At 50.9% G+C, this 15,911-nt stretch overlaps 1 protein-coding gene across 15 annotated transcripts in view; it reads left to right on the forward strand.

Annotated features, from left to right (window-relative positions):
- Positions 1 to 86: 86 nt before the first annotated feature.
- Positions 87 to 15,911, forward strand: part of Wiz (widely interspaced zinc finger motifs) — a 28,055-nt gene continuing 12,230 nt past the window's right edge. For 5 of the 15 annotated variants that reach the window (XM_026785913.1, XM_026785916.1, XM_026785921.1 and 2 more), the window contains exons 1-5: positions 87 to 202; positions 1,669 to 1,931; positions 8,633 to 8,705; positions 11,085 to 13,189; positions 14,285 to 14,599. In XM_026785913.1, coding sequence (XP_026641714.1) covers positions 1,727 to 1,931; positions 8,633 to 8,705; positions 11,085 to 13,189; positions 14,285 to 14,599 — 2,698 coding nt within the window. In that variant the 5' untranslated portion in view covers positions 87 to 202; positions 1,669 to 1,726. The other 10 variants (XM_013351334.2, XM_013351336.2, XM_026785918.1 and 7 more) reach the window with 9 other exon arrangements.

Consider the following 15,911-nt stretch of genomic DNA (forward strand, 5'->3'; position numbering starts at 1 on the left):
CGCGCTGAGGTCACGGCGGCGCGCCGGGGGGGCGGGGCGGCGGGGGGAGCGATTTAAAGGGACAATGTCCCCCGAGCGGTGGAGGCGGCGGCGGCGGCAGCTGTGGAGGCCGTGGCACCGGCACCAAGGGCCGCTGCAGCTGTAGCGGCGGCGACGGCCGCACGAAGGAGGGGAGTTCCCAGCCGGCGGCGACGCCTACCGGGTGAGGCCAGACCCAGCCTGGGAAGCTCGCGGGCGGAGCAGAGCTGGAGCGAGGAGGGGGAGGCCTGGGCCGGGCCCGGCCGGGCGGGACCCCCTGAGGCGGGGGGCGGGGCGGGGCCTTCATGGGCGGGGCCTGGTTGGGGGCGGGGCCGTACAGGTGGGGGGGGGGGGCGGGGGTCTCGAGGCAGGTGTCTCCCCCCCCTCTTCCTCGGCTCGTCCCGCGGGGTCTCCCGCCCCGAGGTGCACGGGCGAAGGGCGCATTCCCAGGACCCTAGGTCCCCCGCGGGGTGCGTCCGCGCAGCGCCACCCCTACCTCTGCGACCCTTGAGGGGCTGGGGTGGGGAACGACCATCCGGACCGGAGCCCCCTCCCCAAGCTGCCAAAGTGCTCCGAAGTTGCGGTCCTACCCGATCCCCGCCGGCAGTGCCTACCCCAGTGGGCACCCGCAGGTGCTTTCTCCAGGCCTGGACAGGGACCCCTCCTGCCAAGACTGTCAACCCACCCTGTATAGGCCCCCCGGGAGCACCCAGGCCCCCGAGGGCAACGCCTGCTACCAGGCCTGGAGACCCGGCCCCGCCCCGGTTGCCTGGGCCCGGCCTCACCACCATCTCCCTCGGGAGAGCGCCTCATTCCTGCCCTTCACTTTCTGCTCTACCTTGAAGGTATTTATAGGTGGAGAGGACAGCCGGCCCCCCCTCCCCCCGCCAGGGTCCTTATTTCTGAAACAGGAACCCCATCGGTCTCTTTCATCCTCGGGCCAGAGCAACCAATATCGGTAGAGGATGCAACCAATATTATTGGAAGGTGGCAGGGTGGAGGAGCCCAGGCTTGGTATGCATGAGAGATCATGCTGAGGAGAAGGGAAAGGGTTAATGGTGGGGTCACTTGAGGCTGTGAAGAGGTTAAGGGGTTAACTCTGGATAACCTTACAAGGAGAAGGGTCCGAGTGTGGGGAAAGTGTAGGGGTAATTGACATGGGGCAACAAAAGTGAGAAAAGTGTAAGGGCAAAGATAGGGGCACTTGAGACAGTGCATTCAGGAGCTGAGAGTGTGGAAGTGCCTGGGCTCCTGGAAACTGGAGGCATGGTCATAGGTTGTGCAGGTCCAGGAAAGCCAGCAAGCAGCTGGAGAGGTGAAGCTGTAAGTGAGCGAAGGGAAGACTAGGGGGAGGTAGAAGGATTAAAGAGGGAAGACTGGGGTGACTGAGTGCATGTGTGAAGCAAATGAAGGCTGCAAAGAAGCTGGGAGAAGAGAAAGGTGTGGTGTGGTGAAGCAGGCTAACAGTGGAGGTGATGGGGTTATGATACATGCGAAAGGGCCTCAACACCATTTACCCCCTCACCTCAACTGAAAAGTAAACTGAGGCAATAGGCCTCAAAGGTAAGGACTGGGGTGTTGAGGGAGGGGAAAACTGAGACAGAATTCCTTTCTTGGTTTTCCTAAGGCTTTCTCTTTGTTTGTCCCCAGGGCCACAATGTCCCGCTGAATCTGCCAGGTACTGAGTGAAGATCAGCGGCTACCACCCATGGAGGGGTTACTGGCAGGTGGCCTGGCTGCCCCAGATCGTCCTCGAGGCCCAGAGAGACTGCCTGGCCCAGCTCCGAGAGAGGACATCGAGGGTGGGGCTGAGGCTGCTGAGGGGGAAGGTGATATTTTTCGATCTACTCATTACCTGCCTATCACCAAGGAAGGACCACGAGACCTTCTGGATGACCGCAGTGGCATTTCTGGTAAGAGGGCTCTGTGGCCCTAAGGAAACATCCCGCTTAGTCCCCAAGGCTCAGAGAGAGCCCAGTCACCCTACTTAGCAAGGGTTGGGATTCGAATTCTGCTTGATGTCCAGAGCCTTCTCCTGGTGCTGTGCTTTGTTTTTTATTTTGCTCTTATGAAAACAAATTCCTTTGGGAGCCCATGACTGTATCGCAGTTGCCCAGAGGAACTAGAAACATACTTGGAGTGGCCTGGCTCCCTCCTTCTGAGCTAGACAGCAGTTGTATTCTAATACCCGTACCAGCACCTTGAGCTCTTGGCCCAAAGCCCACTTGTTCCTCGGGGAGGGGGGGGGGCAACCTGTTCCCATCAGCGTAGCTCACTCAGCTCCTTGCAGTCTTGATGGAGTGTAGCTCCTGAGCCCTGGGCCAAAACAGCTTGTGCCCTCTAGTGGTGAGGTAGAAACTGGGGCGTTAGAGATGCCTGTCACCTCTGTCTGCCTTGCTCTGCCCTGTACAAGGATAGCTCACACTGTCCCTTCTTCACAAATCGTTATTCATTCATTAAATACGGAGCACCTGCTGAGTGCCAGTTTCTGTTCTGGGTGCTGGAGAAACTAACCACGACAGAGAGGCAAGAGCTCCTGTCCTTCCAGGGTTGGTATCCTAGAAGGGAAGATAAATGGAAAACAACTGGACAGATGTCCTAAGGGGAAGTGATGATGGAGGCTATGCAGATCTTAACCAGAGTGCCAGGATCATGCCTGGGAGACCTGGGGAAAGCCTCCTGAGGGAGTGGTATTTGAGGTAGAGCATGAAATGAATGGTGGAAAATGCCCACCACATGATAGGAGCAGTAAGTGCAAAGGCCTGGAGGAGAGGAGCCTGGCATGTTTAAGGAATCTGGCGTGGCTGGGGAATACTTTCCCTTCATCTCCTTGGTTGACCCCCCCCCCAAAAAAAAAAACTCTGAGTCCCAAGAACTTCCAAGCACCTCTTTGGTGGTTCCTACATGCCAGATTCTTTGTGTGACCAAATTATGTCATACTTAGAACCTTGGTAGGGATAGTCTTAGTTATTCATTTACCTCACATTAGGAATGGGGGATCTAAGACCCTCAGGGATGAAGTAAGTATCCCAAGGTCACAGAGTCAGGCAGTAATGTGGCCTCACAACCCTCCTCCTTTTTCATTTTAGGTTTTACTTTTTTAGAGAACTGGGAATTGCACCTTGGCCCCTGCACAGTCTGCTCATGCTGTTCCACTAGCTCCATCCCAGCCCTCTTCTTATATTTTTAAGTCTCTTTCATCCAGTTGTTCTTTCTTTCTCCTCGTGTTTTGTCATCCTACATGTTAGGCAAGCACTTGACCACTAATCTATATTTTCAGGCCTCATCTTATTTATTTTATTTCATTTTATTTCTTTTTTTATTTTATTTCTTTTTTTGGTTTTTCGACACAGGGTTTCACTGTAGTTTTAGAGCCTGTCCTGGAACTAGCTCTTACAGACCAGGCTGGCCTCGAACTCCTGAGTGCTGGGATTAAAGGCGTGCGCCACCACTGCCTGGTCTATTTTATTATTTTTGATGGTATGAAAATATTGCGTGTGAATATATGCATGTGACTGCTAGTGCCTGCAGAGGCCAGGCCCATTAGCTACCTGGAGCTGGAGTTACAGACAGTTCTGAGCCACTGGGCCTCCTCTTTTTAAGATTTTGGTTTTCCCCATTATTATTATTATTTTATGTGTATGGCTGTCTTGTGTTTATGTGTTCCTCTATGTATCTCCTGCATGCAGTGCCTTTAGAAGCCAGAAGAAGGAATCAGATCCTTTGGGATTGGAGTTACAGACAGTTGTGAGCTTCCTTGTGGATGCTGGGAATCGAACCCTGGGTCCTCTAGAAAAGCAGACAGTGCACTTAACCATTGAGGTATCTTTCCAGTCCCTCTTTTTTGATATTTGTTTGTTTCTGTTTTTGTTTCTTGAGACAGGCTTTCCCCGTAGACCTGGCTGTCCTGAACTCACTCTGTAGACCAGGCTGGCCTTGAACTCAGAAATCTGCCTGCTTCTGCCTCCCAAGTGCTGGCATTTTAGAGTTGTGTGCCACCATGCCAGGCTACCTTTTTAGTTTTTTAGTATTTTTCTTCTTTTTTCACTTTTCTGCTTTTTTTCTTGTGTTCTGTTTTGTTGTCCCAAAAAGTTAGGGAAGTACTCATCCACTCAGCCCCCTCTCTGTACTTTTGAAGCTCCTTGATCTACCACTACCTAGCAGCACTTCTTATGATGCTCCAGTATTTATGAACCTACCTTCATAGAGTCAAGTAAGGAGGGGACCAGGAACATGCCATCCCTGCTGTCATGGGCTCATTTATCTGGGGCAGGGAAGAGAAACATGAACCAAGACATAGGATGAGGAGGAAGCAACATGACAAAAAGCAGAAGGTATCTAGGGAGAGAGAGCCCTGACTTGTAAAGGTTTGAAGGGGACTGCTGGCACCTGCCAGTCTGAGGCGCCAGGAAGATGGTGAGTAACAAATCCTGAGGGCAAAGGGTTATCCCTTAGCAGTCCATCCTCAGAACCCAGAGAGCAGCAGGACCTTACCCCAGGTCACACAGCTAGCCAGGGCAGGACTGGGGTCTTGACTCTGTAGGAATCTGAGAAATCTGAAAATTCCAAGGGACTGGCACTTTTTCTCCATGTGGCAGATAACCCAGGCTGGAGAGGTGGGGAAGGTAGGTAGGTGTGTGTCTTCACCACCCCACACCTGACTGCAGAGCAACCAGGGATTCATGTGTGTACCTCCTAGGTAGGAGGAGTAAGGAGCCACCAAGGAGGACCAAACCCATCCTCAATGGGTTCCCTGAGCAAATGGGAGCACAGGTGGGGGTGGCTGCATTGACAGGATCAAATCATGGAGGTTAGAGAAGGCCTGGATGTTTTTCCCACTGCCCTCTCAGCCTGCTTGACATCCCCCCCCCCCCCGCCTTCATAGACTAGACACTTGCCCCAGGAGTCTTGTGATGTCTATAAATAGGTACAGCCTCTGAGGCTGCTATTCTGTCCTGAAGCCTGGGCACTACCTCATCCCCATGCAGCCCTCAGAACCCTTCAAGGATCCTAGGGATGACACCCCAAACTTCTCTACCTGGACAAGGATATGCCCACTACCTGTTCTGTCTTCCATTATGGCTATCAGTTGGGACCCTGTCTGAAGTTCCATTGCAGTCCCATATACCTCTGAGGTGGGCGTCACAGGTGCAGAAAAGTCTTGTGGGATTTATATGTTCCACTCAGATCAGTGAAGAGTCTGGTGCATGGTCTGCCATTGTTTGGGGGACAGGAGTCCTGGGAACAAAGAATGTATCATTTCGGGATCCTGAAGGGAATGAACCAGAGCACAGAGAAAGCAAGCCTGAGGCTGCAAGTGTAGCCTCCAGCTCCCACCCCAGGACATCATTAAGACAGCCGTGACACTACAGAACACTTACTCCTCCTCCCCTCCACACATCGCTGTTTCTCTGGATGGAATTCTTCCTGTGATCTCATTGGCCCTCGTCAGTGGTCTCTTGAAGCTGGGTTCCTGTCTGTTTGCATTGTACTGAGGAGGAAACTGAGACTTGGAGCCTGGAAGGCAACTTCTGATCACACTTGGAACTCTCTGACATCAAAGTATGGATTCTTGGCTACTCTGTCAAGCTGCAGGATGCCTGGCTTAGAGTCTAAGTGGATCATGGACACTCTTTCCTCTCATTTGTAAGCTGTCTCAGGAACCCCATATGGCAGGAGCCAGTGAGGGATTCCGGCACTGCCACGGACTCAAGAGTTGCATCCAGGTGCCTCATATGACCCACAGGGGCTTCTGGATCCCCTTCAGTGTGGAGGCTTCTGGGCAAAGCTCCCACCTCCAAGGTGTCTCAGTTATAAGCCCTGCTTATTCTCCTTCCTCAAAAGTTGCTGCCACTAAAAATAGGAACCTCATTGGAGCTGCTCAGACAAAGAGGCCAGTGTGCCCCCCGGCTCATGGAATTCTTAGACAACAGCCATTGCACACAGCCATCAAATCTGGGACACTCAGAATTTCAGAAACAGGACACCTGGGACCCTCAGACCCACATCTCTAGGCTGTACTAGGGCTGGTTAACCACTAATTGGTCACCCTCTCCTGATTAGCTCTCCTCTGTGATGTATCCAGGAGAGAACCTGTTTCTTATGATTGGTTTTCCTAGCCCCCACTATCCTCTCTAGCATCCCATTATAACTTCAGTCCTTAAAATCCAAGAATGTCCTGCTTCCTGTGGGTCTACCTCTGTGGTTCTCAAATGGGGACACTCGGGTTCCACAGGGGACACTTTGGGAATGTGTAGAGACATTTTCAGATGACATGATTGCAGGAGAGGTAGGTATTAGTGTCTTGTGGGTGTGTAGATACTGAGGACATTGCTGATCATCCTGCAGCAATGCAGAAGTGCCTCAACCCAGAGAAGCACCCCCCATCCAACTGTCAACACTAAAACCACTCTGCCCTAGGATATGCAAATTTTTGTGCTCCTGCCCCACATTTTAGAGGCCATGCCATTGTTACAGGCCCTTTCATCAGGTTCAACAGACAGACCCTACCTTCCTGACCACCCGTCCTCATTTTCATTCTTCTGTCCCCAGTGGTCAGCTTTCAGTTCCCAGGGAAAATTGGACGGTGGGGGATTGGAAGAATCTGTGCCAGCCCTCGCCCTTTCTGGACTATCCTCAAATTGAGGTTGATCCAGCAATTGCATCTGTTAGGCCCTGGCCAGGGCACAAGTTCCCCCAGCGTGTTAACCTTGGCCCAAGCAATTGGCTAACTCCCTTCTTGGCATGCTTTGCCATGTCAAGCAAGCGTGGCGGGTAGAGGCACGGACCAGGATTCCTGTGGTGGCTCCAGGCATTGGCTCTACAGGTGGATAATGGAGAGTTGGCTCTATCTGTGTTGTTGTGAGGTGGTGGGCATTCCCAAGAAGGGATTCCATTCTAGGATTTAGGCCTGGAAACGGGTCCAGAAGGCAGGCATGGGCCACATGTGGCTCAGGGTGGCCAGGCTCCCCACTCATCAGCTGGCATGTGTTCGTTTAGTACTTGCGTGCCAGGTGCTGGAATGCTGCCATGAATGAGGCTGCAAATGTCCCAGTTCTCAGGGGGCTTATGTGCTTACAGGGGACCCAGACATGCAGTTATCCATAGAGAGAACCTGGCAATATCTGGGAGAGCTAAAAAATAAATAAAACAGATGCCAGGCATGGTGGCACAAGCCTGTAATCACAGTATTCAGAAGGCAAGAGACAGGAGAATGGATGGAAGAAAGACAAGCTTGGCTGTATAATGACTTCTAGACTAACTGGAGCTTTGTAGCAAGATTTATCTCAAAAGCAAAACAAAGCTGGGTGTGGTGACTCATGCCTATTTTCCCAGCACTTAGAAGGCAAGAGGCAGAAGAACTGTAAGTTTTGAGGTTAGCTGGTCTTAAGAAAGACCTTGTCGAGCCGGGCAGTGGTGGCACACACCTTTAATCCCAGCACTCGTGAGGCAGAGGCAGGTGGATCTCTGTGAGTTCGAGGCCAGCCTGGTCTACAGGGCTAGTTCCAGGACAGGAACCAAAAAGCTACAGAGAAACCCTGTCTCGAAAATAAAAAAAAAACAAAAAAAAAACTTGTCTCAAAAGCAAAACTAAGACTAGGCATAGTGATACACACCTGTAACACACCTGTAGTTCCAGCACTTGGAAGATAGAGGCAAATCGGGAGTTCAAGGTCATCCTCAGTTACATATTGAATTTAAGGCCAGCACTGAGCCAAGTTGAGACCCTGTGCCCACAGACAGACAGACAGATAGATAAAATCAAACAAACAAACCAACAGAAATCCAACAAAGTAGCACAAAAATAAATGTTAGGTTAAAAAAGAGACAATCATAATATCTCATTTGAATAAGTAGTCAAAGAAGTACCAAGTGCAATTGGAAAAGTCCTGCAACTGCTGGGCATAGTAGTGCACACCTTTAATCCCAGCATTCACGAGGCAAAGGCAGAAGGATCTCAGTGAGTTTAAGGACAGCCTGGTCTATAGAGCAAGTTCCAGGACAGGCCAGGGCTGCCCAGGGCTGCCCAGTAAGACTCTGTCTCACACACACACACACACACACACACACACACACACACACACACACACGGGTGGGGGTGGCTGAGGCCAGAGAGAGTTAGGACTCAAAGCTTCATAGGGATGGGAGTTGGGGGAGAATGCAATTGGGTCACAGCAGCAAGGGCCCAGGAAAGGCAAGTGAAGTTGGTGAAACCAATAAAGACCCAGATCTCATATGTGTGTCATTGTTGTGGCAGGTGGGACTTTAGCTTTTTCCTGTAGCTAGAATTAGAAGCATATGAGTTTTCCCAGGGTATGACTTAAAAATGAAGAAACAGACAAACACTACCCTGGTTGTTGAATATCAGGAAGCCTGAAAGGCAGCAAGTCCCTAGGGTCCTCCAGGAAACCTAAGGGGATTCCTTGAGAGAACCTCCTTTCAGGGTACAAATACAGAGGTCAGAGCCTCTGAGGGATAGGGTTGGAGGCCTACAGGGCCCCTCTTAGATATCCCACAGACTCTTGGAGCTGAGGTATGGAGGACCCCGGCCAGGGGAACCCCGGCCCTGGCCAGAGGGACCCCAGCCCCTCAGGGTCTCCCCTCTCTGTTGCAGATGGGCAGCCCCATCCTGGCCTCAGCGAAGCCCTCCCCCGTGCCACCTCCGCCACCCATCGGATCAGCAGCTGGTGAGTGCCACGCTGGCCCTGACCTCAGGTAGGGCAGGGGGATGAGCAGGAGTGTCTAGGGTCCATCAAAGCCCTCTGGGGAATGAGAAGGGGATAGGAGGGAATCAAGAGGCCAGGCAGGAGGAGGTGGCTCCCCATAGACCAGCCCCCGGGTGTGTGCTGGGGTAAGGGAGGAGGTCTGATAGCAACACAGAAGGTCAACTCTCATTACCCGTGCCAGGAGCCAGGCCAGAAAGGGACAAGTCTGTACGCTGGACTCTTGGAGTCCAGTCTCTCTGTTAAGTGATGCTTAGATTGCCTCAGTTTTCTCATCTGCAAAATGGAAAGTTCACTGCCACAAGATATGTTTCACAAATTCGCCTTGGGAACTCCAGGAGCAGGGAAAAAACAGGGATCATGCCGATTCTTTTGTTTGTTTATGGTGCTGGTGACAAAACTCAAAGGAGCAAGGACATACAAGGTCAATGCAAGTGCTCTACCATCTAACCCTGAGCTGTAGCCTAACCTTGCTACTCTTTATTAAAGAGTTGGTGGATCTAATATATAATTATGATAGTCTCAAGATTAACAACAGGTCTAGAAATGAATACTATTTTGTTCTGGCTCTCAGTTCAGCCCACTGACTCCTTGCGACAGCATTGAGAGGATGGCACTTTTCATATTGCATGGCACCAATGAGGCTCAGAGAGTGGTACTATGGCATACACTTAGCCTGTCTGTACTACCTGTTTCCTCAGCTGATCTATGGGTGTGATCAGTCTTCCCCTCCACCCCCATCTTGTGAAGGCAGAGTCCCTTAAAATGAAGGGAGGCGTACATCAGTCATCCCAGAACTCATGAGGGAGATGCAAGAGAGTCAGGAGTTCAGGATCCTCCTCTACTACATAGTGAATTCAAGGCTAGAATGGACCACTGAGACCCTATCTCAAAGAAGTGTGTGTGTGTGTGTGTGTGTGTGTGCGCGCGCGTGTGCGCGTGTGCGCGCGTGTGTGTGTGTGTGTGTGTTGTATATGCTTATGTGGGCACGATGGTACATACTATTCTCCCAGAACGTGGGAATTTAAAACAAGACAGTCTTGAGTTCAATACCAGCCTAGGGTACATAATGGGACTCTGTCTCAAATTAATTGGCCTATCCTGGTAGTACAGACCTATAATCTACAGCTACTCCAGAGGGTTAGGGAAGAGGATCTTGAGTTCAAAACCTGACTGAACTACAGAGTGAGTGCAAAGCTCATAATTTAACAAGATCCCATCTCAAATTTTTAAAAGGGGAGAAGGTCTAGGGATGTGGTTCCATGGTAGAGTGTTTGCCTAATGTGAACCAGGTCCTAGGTTTGATTCCCAGCACTGGGGAGGAGGGGGGAAATGAAGAGAGAACTGATCAGGAATACTTGTATTTTAAAAAGTCCGAGAACCTGGTGTGGTGGCTACAACTTTAATTCCAGCACTCAGGAGGCAGAGGTAGGCAATCCCTGTGAGTTTGAGGTCTGCCTAGTCTACATAATGAGTTCTAGGCCAGCCCGGGCTACGTAGTGAAACATTGTGTCCTCTGAAAAAGTTCTGTCCATCCCAAGGCTTACCAGGTATCAGGTGATTCCTAAGCACTTGAATTATATCTGTCTTTACCCTATATCTTGTTGTAGGGTCGTAGCCCCCTTGTTGGCAAGCTTTTAAATAAGCACCTGCCTTGTGTGATAATTTTCCTTGGTGACAACTGTCAGAAAGTTCCTTAGATATTGTATAAGGAAGACAAGATTTCTGACTTGGAAATCATCTCCATTTTTAGGATTGGAAAACTGAGGCCCAGAGAACACTTTGCTCATCTGCTCTGACCTCCCAGCCCTATCTCCCACCCAGGAAGGTCAGAGTCATTGGAACCATTAGTCACTCCTGACTCTGCCCCTCCAAGAGGGGAGGAGGTTCATCCTTTGAGCTGTCCTGCCACAAAGTTGACCTTCACCAAATTTGGGGGAGAGATGTGACAAAATCGCCAGTTTGGGGAGGACCAAGACAGAAGCAACTTGGAGCCCAGGTCAGAGCCTTGGATCCTCCCTGGGGAAAGGTGAGAGTTGACTGTACCACCAGATTTGGGGATGCTCTCTTGAGGCTCTATCCCCCAACCTGTGGTCTCTGCACATTTCCCCAATGATGCAACAGGGCTGGGCTGTACAGACAGGTGCACTCTAGGAATTAAACCTGGCTTTAATGGACTTCCTCACCTTTACCCTATTACTCCCAGCCTCTCCACAGTCACCCTTAAGCTGGATTTCAAGAAACTGCTCCAGCAAGCCTAGGAGGACTACTACCCTATCACTACTACCTAGGGAGGGAAGCTGAGGCTCATGCTAACCTATCCCCATTGGCACTTCCTTGCAGCTACTGGGATGGAGACAGCCTGGACTTTCAGCCGGGCTCCCCACCACCCTATCTTCTGGGCCCCTTCCCTGCTTCCCTTGATGTTCAGGGGTCTTGGGACCACCCCATGGTCCAGGAGGCCGGGGAGGGCATCCGGTCTGAGCAGAGGTTCGAGGATTCAGTTATTGTGAGAACTATGAAACCCCATGCCAAGCTCAAGGGCTCTAGAAAGTTTTTGCACCACCAGGGTGAACTGAAGCTCTTAGAGAAATACCCTCCAAGCCACCACAAGTTTGACTGGCTCCAAGATGCAGATGAGCAGGGGCCACTGAAGGATGCAGGGTTACACCTGGACCTCCCTGCCCAACCACCAACTGTCACTTCCTTCAGGAAGGTAATTGTGCCAGTGGATGACACTTCCAAGACACTGAACATGGAGGTTATGGGTACCAGAGAGGACCTAGAGGACTTTGCGGGACTGGCCCAGCCTTCTGAGTGGGAACTCCACACATCAGCCTCAGAAGTGGCCACACAGACCTGGACAGTGAATTCTGAAGCATCTGTGGAGCGACTGCAGCCCTTACTGTCCCCAGTCCAGACAGAGCCATACTTGTGTGAACTGTTGCAGGAAGTCGCTGATGGGGTGGACAGCCATGAGGAGGAGGAGGAGGAAGAACCGGCTGTGTTTCCATGCATTGAGTGCAGCATCTACTTCAAGCACAAGGAACACCTCCTAGAACACATGAGCCAGCACCGCCGAGCACCAGGCCAGGAGCCCCCAGCTGAGCTGGCTCCGCTGGCCTGTAGTGAGTGTGGCTGGGCTTTCACAGAGCCTACTGCCCTGGAGCAGCACTGGCAGCTGCACCAGGCTTCCCGGGAGAAGATTATCGAAGAAATCCAAAAGCTTAAGCGATTTCCAGGTGATGAGGGCCGTGAAGCACGGCTGCAGTGCCCCAAGTGTGTCTTTGGCACCAATTCCTCTAGAGCCTTCGTGCAGCATGCCAAGCTACATATCCGTGAGATACTGCCCAGCAGACAGGCCAAGGAACCTTTCAGGGGTGGTAACCCAGTCATAGATGCTAACACCTTTGTCTATCCCTCCTATGGAGACTCCTCAGGCCTCAATACCTGCTTCTACTGTGGCTTCACGGCACCTAGCAAGAGTCTGCTCAGGGAGCACATAAGGCTAGTGCATGCCCATGCCCAGTGGGAGGAGCATGGCGAGTCCTTTGAGGAAAACCTCACTAGCCAGCCAGGTACTAGCCAGGATGCCTACGTCCACTTCCCTGACACTGCCACCATGGACTATTTTGGCAAATCTGAGCCTCTCTTGGCCTCTATGTGGCAGGAGAACCCTGCTGGATATGACCCAGCCTTTGGCCCAGACCATCAGCAGCCAGGCATGAAAGATTTCCCACTGTTAAACTCAGGCCAGCGGCCTTTTGGAAAGCTGGCCTTTCCTTCCCCTATGGCATCTGCTTCCTACTCCATTCAGCTCAATAGAAACAAAAGCACTGTCCAGCTGCAGAGAATGGAAGACAAGAGTCGCCCTTGGAGTGAAGAGGAGGAAGAAGATGAAGACATAGTGCTGACTTCTGAAATGGATTTTACTTCTGAAAATGGGGCCTTTCCACCCTCATCCATCTCTAGCCTCATCCCTCAGCCAGCCCTAGAGTTGAAGCAGACTTTCCAAGATGCTCTGCAGGCAGTTGAGGCCTCACAGGATCAGCAGCAACAGCTCCAAGGAATGGTGCCCATTGTTCTGGTGGCGAAGCTCAGGTCACAAGTCATGGCTGCGGCCAGCCGGGCATCCCCAAAGCTGCCACCTGAGGAACTGGGGCTGGGGAACACCCACCCCCTGGACTTCCTGCTCCTAGATACACCTTTGGGTGGATCACTGGGTCTGGACACACTTCTAGAAGGGGATACGGCCATGGCTCTTAAGCATGAGGAACGGAAATGCCCCTACTGTCCTGATCGTTTCCACAATGGCATCGGGCTGGCCAACCATGTCCGAGGCCACCTGAACCGCGTGGGTGTCAGCTACAATGTTCGGCATTTTATCTCTGCAGAGGAGGTGAAGGCCATTGAACGCAGGTTTTCCTTCCAGAAGAAAAAGAAAAAAGGTAGGGCATCGGCCTTGCTTTGAGAATCCATCTCCCTCTCCCCTTGCCTGGGAGGCACAGAGCTGGAGAGCAGACTTAGCCACCCCCACTGTGAATCCTGCTTTAGCATCCTGCAGGGTGAAATTGGGGGCCTCCCCTCTTGAGAGACCTGGGAGCCATGGGTAGTGTTGTCACCAAATGTTGGTGGATGTGCAGGGATGCCCCAGTGCCCTGATCACAATGACAGCTGGAGGAAGGCGTTATATATTCCACAGGCAGATAATTCCATATGATGCATTCATGCAGTAAATGTTCTTTAAACTGGGTCCTCTCTGTTCTGGAGCAAGCCAGACAACAGTTCTGATCTGTTAGAACTCATGGCCCACACCAAATAAAAGGACTCTTGGTGGGCTTCAGAGTGTGGGCCCCCTGTGCAGCATGAAGATTTCAAGGAAAAAAAGGTTCTGATTCCAGAGGGCTGCCTCTAGGGAAAGCACACTGGGTGGGTCCACTTGGGGAAGGTGCTAGTTTGGTGCTTGAGTGAATGAGAGTACACACACACACACACACACACACACACACACGAGAGAGAGAGAGAGAAAGAGATGCTGAAGTGTCGGGTAAGTGGTAGACAGCTAAGAAATTAGGCAGTATGACATCAAGTGACCAGGGCTGAGAAAAAAAACCCTAACTCTACCTTGAGGGCTCAGAGAGGATCCCAGATGTGGGCATCCCATCCTCTCTTTGTCCGTTTCTTCATACAGCCTACAATTAATGTATAAATACTGGAGCGATGCCAAGCAGAGGTAGACACAGAGAGTATCCAGTCCTCATATTGCAAATTCAGAGAAGCCTCTTCTAGAAAGGGGTCCCTAATGCTGCTTGATGTGCAAACAGAGGTCTTGGAAGTGAGGTTTCTTGGAGTGTCTGGTTTGGGGAGGGTGCACACGCTGAGAGTTTCGGGTCAAGCAGAAGCATCAACAACAGAAGGGAAGGCAGGCATTCCAGGGTGATCTGTAGAAGCGGGGAAGTTGTGGGAAGGAGGTAGAGTTGGAATGGAGAGTGGCTCCCCTCACCACTACTCCATCTCAAGAAGGCTGTATCTTTCTTCTGCAGTGGCTAACTTCGACCCGGGCACCTTTAGCCTGATGCGATGTGACTTCTGTGGGGCTGGTTTTGATACTCGAGCTGGCCTTTCCAGTCATGCCCGGGCCCATCTGCGTGACTTTGGCATCACCAACTGGGAGCTTACCATCTCGCCCATCAACATCCTGCAGGAGTTGCTAGCCACCTCAGCAGCTGAGTTGCCCCCCAGTCCCCTGGGCCGTGAGCCACCTGGAAGCTTTCTGACTTCACGACGGCCACGTTTACCTCTGACCATGCCCTTCCCACCCACCTGGGCTGAGGACCCTGGGCCAATCTACGGAGATGGTAAGGGGAGGGAACAGGCCAGACTGGAGCCCTTTCCCTTCCCCAGGGCTTCAGAGGGATGGATGGGTGAGTTGGAGGGTGTCCACTCTGCTTTCTCGGAAGCATTTCATCTGTCTGTAATTCTAGCACTCAGGTAAGACGCTCAGTGCCAGCCTGAACCACATAGCAAACTCCAGGCCTGAGCTAGGCTAAACAATCAGACCTTATTTTTTTTAAGAAAAAAAGCATATTAACAAATTTTATCACCACTATATTGCCACATAAGGGTAATTTCTGTTTTATTCAAGGACTTGTTCATGGCCTTTTCTGAATTCTATTTCTCAGTGAGTTCTTTTAGAAGCAATGGCACTTTACAAGCACAAAGCCTTTGAACGCCTTACAACTACCCTATGAAAGTGGGTGTTTTCATCATATCCATTTTACAGAGGAGGAATCTGAGGCACAGAGAACTTAATTTACCTGCCCCAAATTACATAGTTAGAGGGAGCTAAGCTTTGCAATCCAAGTAGTTGGGCAGCAAATTCTTTGTTCTGGGAAAATCTCCTATGTTGAATACTACATTCAATAGAACTTTGTCAGATGTCAGAAATAGTCTGTGCTGGCTGGAAGATCACCATGGGCTACATGTAGCCATTGAGCACTTAAAATATGACTAGTACTGATCCACTGGTGATCTTACTGTAGTGGGTAGTACAGATCTAGAATCCAGACTCTAGCTGGGGATGTGGTTCAGTGGTAGAGTGGTAGCATGGGCAAAGCCCTAGTCTGATTCAGTCTCTAGACTCAGACAGTTCTGTCTAGCCACTCTGACAAACCCTTCCCATGCTCAAGCAATTGCATGTACTAAGGCTTCAACCTTTGTCATCTCAGATATGCCAAAAAAAGAAAAAAGAAAGAAAGAAAGCTGGTAGGGCAAAGGATTATTTTATTTTGCTTTGATGTTCTGGGCATGGAACCCTGGGCCTCATGCATGTTAGGCAAATGCCCTCACCACTAAGCTATGCTCCTAGCCCTAGGATCATTGAGTATTTATCTCAAAGAAACTGTGAATTGTTTGCTTTGTTTCAGCCACATACAGGCAGAGCTGGACTTCTGAGCTTCTTGTTTGGTGGTGTCTTGAAATCTAGAATTGGTGTTTGGTGTTAAATTACAGGATAGACACAGCAGAATTAGAGGGAAAGTGAAGGACCTGTCTTGCAAAACTTGACATTCTGAGAGCTTTTATTTATTTATTTATTTATTTATTTATTTATTTATTTATTTATTGGTTTTTCGAGACAGGGTTTCTCTGTGGCTTTGGAGCCTGTCCTGG

Source organism: Microtus ochrogaster, linkage group LG3, assembly GCF_000317375.1.
Source record: "Microtus ochrogaster isolate Prairie Vole_2 linkage group LG3, MicOch1.0, whole genome shotgun sequence".
Taxonomy (NCBI): Eukaryota; Metazoa; Chordata; class Mammalia; order Rodentia; family Cricetidae; genus Microtus; species Microtus ochrogaster.